The sequence below is a fragment of the Canis lupus genome, chromosome 20 (assembly GCF_011100685.1).
Source record: "Canis lupus familiaris isolate Mischka breed German Shepherd chromosome 20, alternate assembly UU_Cfam_GSD_1.0, whole genome shotgun sequence".
In the NCBI taxonomy this organism is placed as follows: domain Eukaryota; kingdom Metazoa; phylum Chordata; class Mammalia; order Carnivora; family Canidae; genus Canis; species Canis lupus.
The window spans coordinates 56,418,558-56,431,677 of record NC_049241.1 but is presented as its reverse complement, the minus strand read 5'-3'; the positions used below and the strand labels follow the sequence as shown (position 1 = coordinate 56,431,677).

The 13,120-nt window shown below is 57.5% G+C and overlaps 1 protein-coding gene and 1 long non-coding RNA gene across 24 annotated transcripts in view; one reads left to right on the top strand and one right to left on the bottom strand.

Moving 5' to 3' along the window:
- CELF5 (CUGBP Elav-like family member 5) overlaps positions 1 to 7,521 on the top strand; it is a 48,182-nt gene extending 40,661 nt beyond the window's left edge. For 16 of the 23 annotated variants that reach the window (XM_038567850.1, XM_038567832.1, XM_038567841.1 and 13 more), the window contains 3 exons: positions 1,884 to 2,027; positions 4,074 to 4,331; positions 4,806 to 7,521. In XM_038567850.1, coding sequence (XP_038423778.1) covers positions 1,884 to 2,027; positions 4,074 to 4,291 — 362 coding nt within the window. In that variant the 3' untranslated portion in view covers positions 4,292 to 4,331; positions 4,806 to 7,521. Of the gene's footprint in view, positions 1 to 1,883; positions 2,028 to 4,073; positions 4,332 to 4,805 lie in introns of those variants that run through there. The other 7 variants (XM_038567834.1, XM_038567833.1, XM_038567831.1 and 4 more) reach the window with 6 other exon arrangements.
- Positions 7,195 to 12,683, bottom strand: LOC102153539. Its single transcript, XR_005375227.1, has 2 exons — positions 12,310 to 12,683; positions 7,195 to 8,479 (listed from the first exon to the last, which is right to left on the bottom strand). It is a non-coding gene; the product is annotated as an uncharacterized LOC102153539 (long non-coding RNA).
- Positions 12,684 to 13,120: the final 437 nt, after the last annotated feature.

The window sequence follows — 13,120 nt, the reverse complement described above, 5'->3', positions numbered from 1 at the left end:
ACCCCAGACGGGGATGCGTGTGGCTCACAACACACTTGGGGAGCTGAGGGAGTGGTAGGTGTTCCAGCCGTGTGTGTGTGTGTGTGTGTGTGTGTGTGTATCTGTGGGCGCGTGTGTGCATACTTTGTTATCTCAAGAGGTCCGATTCAGCTGGGTGCGGCTCTCTGTGTTCACCCCGAGTTTCATGGAGGTGAGAGAGCACATGAGCAAGCGTAAAATCTGTGTTGAGGTCAGAATTGTGCCGTCCGCATCAATCGCAGTGATGACGTTGGAACACACTTGTGTTTTAAAAACGAGCATTTTTAGAACTGTGGCCCTAATCGGGAAGGTAAGGGTTAGACATCAATGTGTAGTCTTGGACTTTATATTTCTGGGGTGGAGCGTACCCATTTCCAGGCCAAAGGGAGTTCTTGGTGGTGGGGTTCCCCATGTTTTGTGGGGCCATGGGAGAAGGTCATCCCTTGGTTTGGGATTAGGCAGATTTGGGGACTGTTCATGGCTTCGGATAGTGGAGGTTTTTATTTTTTATTTTTTATTTTATTTTATTTTATTTTTTTTGGTGGAGGTTTTAAAATTGGATTATTATTTATAGCTTTTACATGAGTCAGGCATTGGGGATTATTTGGGGAGGGGATGGTTTTGAGAGTTTGCTATGCTTTTAAAAATTATTTCTAGTTGGCATAGTATATCATTTAAAAATTATCAGGTGGGGGGGCTGGTTACCTGTCTGGCTCTGGGTAGGGGACACAACTCGACCTCAGTGTTGTGAGTTTGAGCCCCACGCTGGGCATGGAACCTCCTTAAAAATAATTTTATTTATTTTTATTTTAAAAAATTTTTAATATATTTTTTTCTCCTTAAAAATAAGATAAAATTACCAGGTGATTTGGGAGCTAGAGAGTTTTCTTCTTATCTTACTCGATTTTATTTTTGTGTCATCTGACTTTTGAAAGTTATTCAGGGTTTGGAGGATCATCCACAGTTTTGAAAAATATCTGGATTTCTGGGGCTTGGGACCAGGGAGTTACTTGCTTCGTTTTATTCTGTGATCGTTGGACTTATAAAGCGTGGAAAGTTTATTTTATTTTATTTTTTTAAAGATTTTTATTTATTCATGAGAGACAGAGAGACAGAGAGAGAGAGGCAGAGACACAGGCAGAGGGAGAAGCAGGCTCCATGCAGGGAGCCCGATGTGGGACTCGATCCCGGGTCTCCAGGATCACGCCCTGGGCTGGAGGCAGGCGCCAAACTGCTGAGCCACCCAGGGATCCCCTAAAACCTGTTTTAGATTCACAGAATTAGTGCAAAGATAGTGCAGAGGGGCCGTCGTATACACCACATACAATTCGTCTGATGCTGTAAATAATCTGGAGTTTCAGGTTTAGGTTTTATTATATTTATTCATGAGAGACACAGAGAGGCAGAGACACAGGCAGAGGGAGAAGCAGACTCCTCATGGGGGGCCTGATGGGGGACTCGATCCCGAGACCCCAGGGTCACAACCTGACCGAAAGGCAGATGCTCAACCGCTGAGCCAGCCAGGCGCCCCAGGTTTGGGGACTTTTCAGGGGTTTCCGGTTGGCTGGGATTTGGGGATTATCCAGGGTCTGGCATTGAGGGTTTATCTCAGTTTTGGGGGTGTGGGAGGGACTGTCTGAATTGTGTGAATTATGTAGGGCCTGAGGATCCCGAGAGGTTCAGGGTCCCCAGGTGTGGGATTAGGCAGGCGAGGATCCCCTCCCTGCCGTCTCCACGTGCCCCTGCTTCCCCGGTCCCCCCACCAGCTGCAGATGCCAGATGTGGGCTCTGGTCCCGCGCCCCTCCCCCGGGGGGTCCGCCTCCTCTCCTTGGGGGCTTTATGTCTTTCTCTCCCCCACCTGCAGGTCCCGAAGGCTGTAACCTGTTTATCTACCACCTCCCCCAGGAGTTTGGAGACACGGAGCTGACGCAGATGTTCCTGCCGTTCGGCAATATCATCTCATCCAAGGTGTTTATGGATCGGGCCACCAACCAGAGCAAATGTTTTGGTGAGTACCTGCTCCGGGCACCCCGTCCTGTCCCACTGGCCAGCCCCGTCCCCGACTCCGCCTGCCGAGGAACAGGGGCGCGGGCGGGCGTGGTCCAAAAGAATCCCCATTTATAAACGAGAACGAGCACTTAGTAGGCGCCTGCTGTGTGCGCCAGCCAGTGCTGGGTGCTGGTACACAGCAGTGAAGGGAGCCAACGAAATCCCTGCCCTCCGGAGCTCAGGGCCCCGCTGTGCTGGCCAGCGGGGTTTGTCCACGGCGGAGATGTTCTGCATCTCTGCCGTCCGAGCCATCAGCCGCCGCTGGCCGCCCGGCGCCTGAAGCGTGGCACCCCACCCACAGAACCCAAGCTGTGGTTTTAACGAATCCAAATCTCAATAAGCACCTGTGGCCAGCGACTACGGAGTGGGAAAGCCCAGGTTTACGGGCAGCAGATGGAAATACACAAAGCAGGACGTAGGCCAGGGGGCTGGAGGTGGCGTGACAAATGCCATCATCATCTACTCCTAAAGACGTAGAAGCTGGCACACAGGAGGCAGTGTTTCGGCTCAGCCCCAAATGGTGAGATTTCCCAGCCACAGGATGTCGGGGGTATGGCGTTCCAGGCAGAGAGAGCAGCACATGCAAAGGCCCTGGGGCATGACCTGTCTGGCAGGTTGGAGGGCCAGCCAGGGGCCCCAAGTGGGTGGCTGGAGCAGAGTGAGAGAGGGAGGAGGGGAGGGGAGGGAGGGGACAGGGCAGGTCCTGCAGGGGCTCGGGGGGCTCCAAGTTCACACAGCAGCAAGAGGCAAATGTAGTTTTTTTTTTTTAGATTTTTTTTTTATTTACTCACGAGAGACACAAAGAGATGCAGAGACACAGGCCGAGGGAGAAGCAGGCTCCCTGCAGGGAGCCCGAGGCGGGACTCGATCCCAGGACCCTGGGGTCACGACCTGAGCCGAAGGCAGACGCTCCATCGTCCCCAAAACATAGATTAGAGCCAGTCTGTGTGACTCTAAAGTCTGGACTCTTGATCCCACCCTGTCTTACTCAAAAGGCCAACTGTTGCCTATCTAGTAGGCACCTCCTGTATACGTTCAGTATCCCCATGAAGTAGAATTGTGCCTATTTACTGAGGGACGAGGGAGAGGCTCAGGATGGCCACACAGCACAGCTGAGGCCACCCAGTAGGGGTGCTCGTCCAGTGCCCAGGCCCCTCCTCAGCGTCCTGCTTGCGGGAGGAAGCAGGAAATGTGTGCCATGGGGAGTCCTGTGCCTTCTCAGTCTCAGTATATTGGGGCGGGCGGGGCAGGTGTTAGGGACATGACAGATACGAAGACGTCACTCCCTCGCTGGCTCCACGTTCCCTCATGGCTCCCCGTGGGCCTCCGCTCACCCCTGTCCCCACCGCCTCTCTGCCTGGCCCCCCACCCGGCCTCTTGAACAGAGCTCAGGGACCCCCGCCTCAAATGCCTGTGCATGCGGTCCCTCGGTCCAGAGGGCCCCTGGCCGCTGTGGCCCCACACCGTCCCGGGAAGCCTGTGAGGGGCAGGAGTGGGGCGGGTGGCCTGGGGTGGCAGGTGGAGGGAGCTGGGGCTGCTGGACACTGCAGGGGTGGCAGCCTGGGATGTTTCTCATGGCCTTGGGGGACATGGGGGGAGAGGGGGTGGAGAGACAGAGATGGAGAGACGAACGGCAGAGGACAAGAAGAGTAGAAGGTGCACAGGACACTCAGAGTCCGATGCACAGTCAAGATCCCAGAAGGATAGCGGCCTCAGAGGGGCAGGGGGTTAGCACCCAGGGCCCTGAAGGAGGCGGGCATCCAGGATGGGGAGGGAGGAAGGGAGAATGTGACCCTCCCAGGACCCCCAGGCCTCCCCTGCACCCTCTGCAGTGGGGGAAGCCGCAGCAGAGCAGACCCCAGGTAAGGAGCAAGCACCCCGTCCCCAGAGGCATGCAAGTCCAGAGGGTGTCAGAACCAGCCCCGGGCTGCCATGTGTGCTCTGGTGCCCCCTCCCACCTCGCCGGGCCCATCTGCCCCTGCGAGCGCACACCCCCCGCCCCCAGGACCCCGCGAGCCGGGAAGCCGGGGCTGCAGCACTGGAGCAGAGGACGCCCACGTTGCCCACCATCGCGGGTCCGCCCCGGTCTCCGCAGGCTTCGTGAGCTTTGACAACCCGGCCAGCGCGCAGACCGCCATCCAGGCCATGAACGGCTTTCAGATCGGCATGAAGAGGCTCAAAGTGCAGCTGAAGCGGCCCAAAGACCCGGGACACCCCTACTGACCGCGCCCACAGCCGCCCGGAGGCTGCGGGCCTGGCCCAGGTGAGCCGCCAGGCGGCCCCACCCACACCCACCCACCCCCTCCCCGTCTTGGCCAAACACCCCCTCATTCTCCAAACCCTCCCCAGCCCCCCGGGGGATGCTGCTGGAGACCACGAGGAGCCCCCAGTTGGGTCGGTGGGGACACAGTCACCCCCATCCCCCCTTTGGCCGGGGCTGGGACAGAGGGTGGAATTGGGGTCCGGGGGTGGTTGGGGGATCCTTCCAGAAGAAGGCTTTGAGGGATGAATAGGAGTTCACCCGAGAGGCCAGGTTTGGTCTGGGGTGGGGCAGGCCGTGGGGAGGGGCTTGTGTCCTGTCCTAGGAATCGGGCAGCGGGGCCCCCGTCCATAGCCCCTCATTTGGTGTAATCGTGCTCAGAGGACTGGTGAGAAAGTGGAACGTTTGCCCTGCTCACCAGCGTGCCCCCCCAAAGATACCCCCAAACAGATCCCCCAGAGTGTATTTTGCCCTCAGAGAGAACACCTTTATCAACAACCAAACACCTTCCTTGGGGAACGAACAGAGAGCCTAAGGGGCCAGTGGGGAAACGTAACTGGCCGCAGGCCTCGGTGAGCCTCATCTGTGCAGTGGGTTCGTGAAAGTCGCCTCCCGAGAGGCAGCAGGGAGCATCCGCTTGGGGATGCCGCGTTTTCCCAGCCGAGCCCAGGACCCGCCACCTGGAAGGCTCTTGATCATTTGTTTCGATTCTCTTTTTTTCCACCGCGAGCGCCGTCATCATCAAAGCGCCGCGCCTGGGGTCTGGCGCGAAGTAGGTGCTCAGTTAGGGGCTGCGCGTGCTTTTCAGACCCCGGCGAACCAGCACCCACAGATCCGAGGGTATTCAGTCACGGGATCAGGCACCCAAGAGACGCCCCATGCTCCTGAACACTCTGGGACCGCACATCCTTGCTGAGCACCTACTATGCGCTGGGCTCGGTTTCCAGCGCTCGGGGTCACAGCTGTGAATGACCAGAAGCGGGGTTGGGGTTGGGGGAGGGCTGCCTCTGCGGAGCTTCAGTGCCCGGGAGCGGGGGAGGGGACACGAGAAGAACCCCAACTCTTGCCCCACACCCCCCGACACCCCCACCCTGGGTTTGCAGGAGGAAATGGGCTCCGAGACCCAAAGTCCCCTCCAAGGCGGTTTGTTGGCCTCCGAATCTGAAAATGGACTCTCTCTCTCTGACAAGATAGGGGCCCCCCGGGTTCCCAGAACCCAGCCTGGCCAGGGCAGTGGGGCGGGTTGGGGGCACTGCCGTAGGCCTGCGTGCCCCCCATCACTGCGCCCTAACGCCCCTCCCTTCTCCGCCAGGTGAGGGGGCCTCCCCACCCCAGGAGGGCTTCCCGCTTCCAACCGATCCCGGACTTTCCCGTAAATTACAACCGAGTTTGGACACCAGCCCTCCCTCTCCTGTCCCACCTGCCCTTGCCCCCCACCCCCTAATGTGAACGGGCAGGGGGGTGTCGTGGTCCACCCCAGCGCTGGAGGGGGAGGCGGGCTCCTGAGTCGGGGGCCGAGGGTTTCACCGCCCCCTCCTTGGTGGCTTCCCCCAAACGAAATCTCAACGTTTCCTATATATATATATGCATATATATATAGAGCTATAGACAGTATATATATTTTTTGAGTGTAGATCATGGGACCAAACTTTTCCGACTTCCTTCCGTCCAAGAGAAGGTGACCCTGGCCCGGTCACTCAGCAGGGACATAAGAAGGGCTGAGGATGACCGGGCAGCCCAGTGTCTCCCCATCTCCCGCTGTCATGTCAGACCAGGGCACCGAAAAGCACTGGGAATCATCAGCCAACGCGATATACCTCCAGGACTTTGGGCCCCTGCCGTCGACGGTTCTCGCAGGCCTCCCGGCTCAGCCAGCTCAAGTGTCCCTGGTCTTAGCAGCAGCTCCCGGAACCCCCAACCCCTCCCGCGCCCCAGGGCCCTGCCTTCCCCGACGATGTAGGCACAAGAGAGACCCCGCCCCGGCCTCCCCCCCATCATAGCCTTACTCATGTGACCAATAGCCCTTAGCTTTCCGTCAGGGGCAGACAGGGTCGGGGGAGCCCCCCCCAACCCCTCGTGCCCCCTCCCAAGGGCAGGCAGCCACCCTCCCTGCCTTCGGATCACCAGCCTGGAGTTCACGATCTCATGACCAAGATTGCCAAGCGCGTTGGACGAGCCCAACCTGCACAGCACCCCTTTACCAGAGATACCTCTACAAATGATTTTTTTTTTCTTAATTTTGGTCTTTCTGAGCAGATACAAAGAAGAAAAGAGAAAAAAAATGGGGAAAAAATCAGACGACAGTGGATTTTTGTTTCCTAGTTGGGGCGGGGAGGGAGGTCTTGCGGGGCATCTCTGTATAGCTACTCAAACCGTGAAAACCCACCTTGAAGCACAGAGTCAAGTTCGTGGACGTCATTGGGGCCTCTTGCCAAGTGAGGCGCCAGAGAACTTAATAAGCTCAAGAAAAGAAAAAAAAAATTTGTAAAGAAAAAAAAAAAAAACAGCATTCCCTTTTGTTTCTACCAAAATGTGTTGACTGACCCAGAAAAAAAAAAAAAAAAAACACATAGCAAAAAAAAAAAAAAAAAGGAAAAGAAAAAAAAAATCTTATGACCAACTTGTTTCGATATTCCAGAGTTTGATAATTGTTCCGAGACACTCTAGCGTGCCTGTGTCCCGTGCGTCTGCGTGTGCAAGCACGTGCCCAGGGGCCCCGAGGGGGCCTCATCCGCGTCCCCGGCACCTGCCAAGCCCCCGCCGGGCCTGCTTGGGAGTGCGTGCTGGCGTGCAGTGGCGTGTGTCCTTCTGGTCCATGTTTACTGGCTGTAAATACCATTTTTATACTCCACATCGAAGACCTACGTGATTTGTACGATGTACTTTATTTCTGCTACGAGTAATTTCATGAAGTTTCAACTTGCAAACCGACTTTTGGAGACAAACCGCCACACACACACACACACACACACACACACCTCTACACATACACACAAACACACACAGAAAAGGAAGACAAGAAAGGGACTTCGAGGGAACTTTGGGTTGGCGTGGTTTGGATTTCTGGCTGGAGAGGTCCTTGTCACTGTGGCGTGTTCAGGTGAGAAGCTGCGAGCATCATCTTAATGTCCAAACGCCTCTCTTTGGTCTGGAGAAACTGAAAGTTTATTTAATAAAAGTTTTACTTGCTAAAGGACTGGGTCCTCTCTTATTTGCCCTCTCTCGTCGATGAAAGGCCCAGCGTCGCAGAACATCCCCGTGACCGGGCTTCTGGCTGACGCGTGCGGAAGTTGCCCAGATGGGACCGTTTCTTCTGCAGAAGAGCAGGTGGCTGTGCCGGTGCAGCCACACGCGTCCACAACGCAGACGCCGGCCGTGCGCCCACCCCCGTGCTGGCCGCCGTGACCGGGGGGCTCCAACGTGCGTCTCCTCTAAATCGAGGTCAAATTCACGTAACGTAAAATTCTCCATTTTTGCCACTTTAAAGTGTACGATCCAGTGGCATTAGGTAGGTTCACAAGGTTGTGCCTAATTCCAGGACATTCTTACCCGCGAAAGCAGCCCCGTCCCCATGAACACTCACCCCTTGTCCCCCTCGAGCCCCCTCCCTGTCCGTGGATGAGCCTGTCCTGCATGTGTCACACACGTGGACTCACACCCCACGGGGCCTCCTGTGTCTGGTTCCCTCCCTGAGCGTCGGGGGCTCGGGGTCCGACCCCGGGGTGACGTGTGGGCGCCTCACTCCTGTCCGCGGCTGAGGGACGTGCACTTGGGAGCACGGACCACGTTTTGTGCATTCGTTCATCCGTCTGCGGACACTTTGGGTGTCACCTCCTTTCGGCCGTTGCACGCGGTGCCACTCTAGATATTCGGGTGTGTGTGTGTGAACACCTGCCTGGGTTCCTGGGTGTGGGGAGTGGGGCCGCGGGGCCACCGGGCGGGGTGCTGTGAGCTCTTGGAGGGGCACCCACCTGGTGACCGGAGACAGAGATGCGCCGTCAGACCTGAAACAGCTGAGGACTCAGCAGCATCTCAAAGAGGTGAGGCCCAGAGGAGGTGACCCTGGGGAGGTGACAGGGCTGTGGCTGAAGGAGAACCAAAACGAAACTGCATGCTGCTCCTTGCCGTGCTCCTGGGAGGCCTAGAAGTCCCTAAAAAAAATAAAATAAATAATTGAGACCTGGGGTTAGAGACACCAGCTCGGGGCAGGGTCTGGCTGGGCAGGGGTGCAAATAGTGGGGACGGCCACAGCCACACTCATACTGACCACTCATCAGTGAGCCACTTAACACCCCGCCAGCCACTTGCCACTAGCCACGTCTTTCCATCTTATCAATGACTCATCCCATTTTCTGGTTCAGGAAACTGAGGCCCAGAGACGGCAAGCGCCTTGCTCCAGCACGTCAGACAGGGCAGGGCCAGTTAGGGAGGAGGCTGGGAAGCTGAGTCTGCCTGGCAGGGCTTTGTGGGTGGAAGGAACAGCCTGGGCAAAGGCTCAGAGGCTGAGATGTTGTGGAGGTTGCACGGTCGGCTCAGACGCAGCTCTGGCGGCAGAAGCAGCTGCGGAGGTGGCGGGGCCTCAGCTACACGGGCCCCTCGTGATTCAGCAGCTACCAGGTGCCGGGCCTTGTCCCCGCGCTCCCACGGCGCCGGTCAAGGGGGAAGATGGCAAACAAAACCCCAAAAAACCCAGAAGTGCCCATCCCGGCAAGAAAGAGTAACTGCAGAGTGTGCTAAGAGTTGTAACCACAGCGACACGAACAAATCTGGGCTATTATCTCGAGGGCAGTGAGGCGCTCCAGCAGGGCTTTTTTTTTTTTTTAAGATTTTTATTTATTTATTCATGAGAGACACAGAGAGAGAGAGGCAGAGGCAGAGACACAGGCAGAGGGAGAAGCAGGCTCCACGCAGGGAGCCCGACGCGGGACTCGATCTCAGGTCTCCAGGATCAGGCCCTGGACTGAAGGTGACGCTAAACCACTGAGCCACCCGGGCTGTCCTCCCAGGGCTTTGAGCAGGGATCCGACTGGCGAATGAGAAGGAAACGGGGGCGGGGGGGCATCCTGCTGCTGGGAAGTAACTCCATGCTCTGGATGATAACGTGGCCGGACAGTAGTTCCATCAAGCATTGATTAAGCACTTACTATTTGCCAAGCATTGTTTCAAGCCTGAGTCACACACGACAGTAGCCGCCGCTCATCACGCACGGCTATTTAAAAGTTAAACCGATTTACCGAAATTATAAATTCACTTCCTTGGCCAACCCAAGCTGCGTTTCAGGGGCTCAGCAGCTCTATGTCCATCGCCGCACAGCGTTCCCGCGGACAGCCCTGGGCCGAGCGTCTGTACGATGTCACTCACGTAACCTGCCACCACCCTGTGAGGTATGTCCTGATGACAGCCCCATTCTAGGAGTGAGTAAACTGAGGCCCAGAGACAGCAAGTGCCTGCCTGAGGCAGCCCAGCAGGAAGGCGATCCCGGCCCTCTGGCTGGCCTCTTAACCACCGTGCCAGTGCCCAGTGCCGTAGTGGCTAAAATGCAAATGTATTAGATTGTCATTCGAATTATTTATAAGACTCCAACATGGGGATCCCTGGGTGGCGCAGCGGTTTAGCGCCTGCCTTTGGCCCAGGGCGCGATCCTGGAGACCCGGGATCGAATCCCATGTCGGGCTCCCGGTGCATGGAGCCTGCTTCTCCCTCTGCCTGTGTCTCTGCCTCTCTCTCTCTCTCACTGTGTGCCTATCATAAATAAATTAAAAAAAAAAAAGACTCCAACAGAAGCTTTTAACTGTAACTAAGATTCCAACAGAAGCTTTTAACCTTAACTCAAAGTTGCCAAACGTTTGAAACGTGCATCCTCACAATACAGCAGTTCGGGCGTGTGCTTGAGACACGGAGGCCTGCTGTGATGTCGGGGTCCACCCAGTGGGAGGGGCTCAGTGAGGTCCAGGGTGTATCAGTTAGCGATCACTGCCTAACAGCCACACCCCCTCCCGGCAGTGTAGGAGCTCAAAGCAACACGCATTTATTTTCTGATGGTTCCTGCGATGGAATCCCGGAGCTGACTTAGCTGGGTGGTCCTGGCGCAGAGGTCTCTCCCGTCAGCACAGAGGCCAGCACATAGGAAGGCTGGACGGGGGCGAGAGGAGCCGGTCATGCTGGTGCCCTTGCAGGGCTGCTGGCGGGAGGGAGGCCTCAGCTCCTTACTGCGTGCGTCGGTCTCTCCGTGGGGCTGCTCATGACCTGGCAGCCGGCTTCCCTGTGACCCAAAGGAGGAGCGGGGGAGGGACGGAGAGAGTGGATGCTGCCTTTTATGGTCTGTGTCCAGGTCACACATCACCACCCGCACCTCGTCCGTGTGGCTGTCAGAGGATACAACCCTCTCCAGGCCACGTCCTCTGATGAAAACGAGAGAGTTGCAGGGAATACCGGCAGGGAATACCGTGTGTGTACGTAAAGCATGCATTCTGTCCAGGGACGCGTGTGTGATCGCAAGGATGTTATGATCACACACGCTGGAGGTGTGTTCACCAGGATGGGGAAGGAGGTGGCTTTGGGGAGTGGGGAACGGAGGGTCTAGAGGAAGCACAGTGGAGCCTCACCTGCAATCTTTACAAGGTGGGTATATTCATTGCTTAGGAAATTAAGAATTCATCTTAAATACATCTTGTGAAGATGCAAGAATGGAAAAGGCAGGGATGGGAGGCACTTTGGAAAGAGCGCCGGCATCTCCCATGACTGCCCCACCGCCCTGTGGAGAGGCCCACGTGGCAAAGACCAGCCGTCAGTGAGGGACGGAGTCCTGCCAGCAGCCACACAAGTTTGGAAGTGGGTCTTTCCCCCATGAACCCGCCCTGGCCATGCCCTTGAATGCAGCCCACCGCAGGCCGGGAAGCAGACGAGAGAACCCAGCTGAGCACCCTCAGGCTCCCGAGCCTCGGAAACTCAGACAATGAACGGTTTAGGCCACTAAGGTCAAGACTCCCAATCTTGAAGAGAACTTCGGCACAGTTCAGATCGCCAGGATAGAACTGGACCAACTGATCCTCACAGTCATGCAGGTAACTGAATTGCAAGGGAAGCCGGGCCGGGATGCGCCAAAACCAATGGCTGGTTACTGTGCGCATACGACGTGCCTGACACGCTGGGCTCGGGCTCGGTTCCCTAAATCTGCCCGGTGCCGCCGCCTGCGGGTTTTATCTACTTCCCTATTCCCGGGGCCTGGCTCGGAGCAGCTGTTTGCTGAGCGTCCTAAAAGCATAGTCCTGAAGTCTGGAGGCCTTGCGCCCAGGGTTGGAATCGCAGTCATGACACTTGTCAGAACGGTGGCCTATCCCTCGGCTCAGACCTCTCAGTGTCCCCTCTCTGCAGAGTAGGCTCACCGGGCACCCCGTTTTGAGGGTTCTTGTGGGAACGAACGCGTTAAAATATTTAGAAAGCACGAAGGAGTGAGCGGGCTACACAAGCGGCCAAAATAAATCAATCCCTTTTCCAACTTTCCAAAGACTTCCTCCCAGGACACCAGCAGGGGGCAGCAGAGACCAGTATTGGCGTCACCATTTTGAAAGGCCGCGAGCATTTATTGAGCACCCGCTGTGTGCCACGCACTGCTCTGGAGGCTGCGGGAGGTGGCAAGGGGAACTGTGGGTTCTCTGCGGGGACACTAAAGGAATACCCTGTCCAAATGTCTCAGCCTGTGCCTTAAGGCCGGTGGGGTCAGCCCCGTCCCCTGCGCGGCTGCCAGGCCTTGGCTCTCCTTCCCACTCCGGATGCTGTGATGCTCGGCTGGGACGCAGGCACACGTAACTCCTGAGCAGAGGGGACAGCACTGACCGCGGTGGAGGGGAAGGGGTCAACCGGGCCCCAGTGGCGGAGCAGGGGACGCCAGCGGCGTGCGTGGTGGTCAAACCGAGGGTAAGGTGGGGCGCCCGCCCCCCCCCCCCCCCCCCCCGCCCCAGGATGCGGACTGCATGCTCACCTCTGAGTTCTCAGGACCTGCTGGGTAGAGTCGCGGTCGGCCCGCCCTGGGGCAGCCTCTTTCTCTCTCCAAACCTCAGTTTCCTCATCTGTAAAATGGGACTCGCGACAGCATGCCCCGTCCAGGACTGCGGAGCTCTCATCAGGGAGATTAATTAATGCACGTAAGTTGCGACAGCCGGCGTCATTTTAATGCAGTCCGATGAGGCAAAACAGAACCTGCTCCCAAGTCGGAGCAGTGAACCCTCAGACATCACTCCTAGTGGGTTCGGGCGTCGGCAGCATCTATCGAGCACCTGCTGTGTGCACCCCGGCAGGTCCCACCAGACCGGAAAGCCCAAAGCTCCCAGAGGGCGCGTGCAGCACGGCGCCCCGCCCCCGGCCCCGCCTTCTCCCCGCCCCCTCTCTGTCCCGAGCCTATCAGAGTGCGGCGGGGGTGGGGACTATCTACATATTCATGAGGCCATCAGCCAATCCCCGGCCGGGACTCGGGCGGGTCTTTAGAGCCGTGAGTGAAGCCTTAGGTGACCCTTAAAGGTACAGTACCGGCCTGCAGCGAAGGGAGCCTGGCACCTCCCGGCCCGCCTTTGGAGGTGCGTCCAGCCGTGGAGGTCTGTCCAGACCCCGCAGGTTGGGGGGCGCCCAGCAGAGAAGCCGGCTCAGGCCAACGGCGCCGGAGCAGGGTGTAGGTAGGCCTCGAGCGCCCGCTCCCCAGCGAGCCCGGGTTCGCCGCAGGCAGCTTAGCTTCAGCACCGGGGGGCGCGGACAGGGCCAGGGGCGCGCCGGCGGGGGGCCGCGTGGACCGGCCGGGG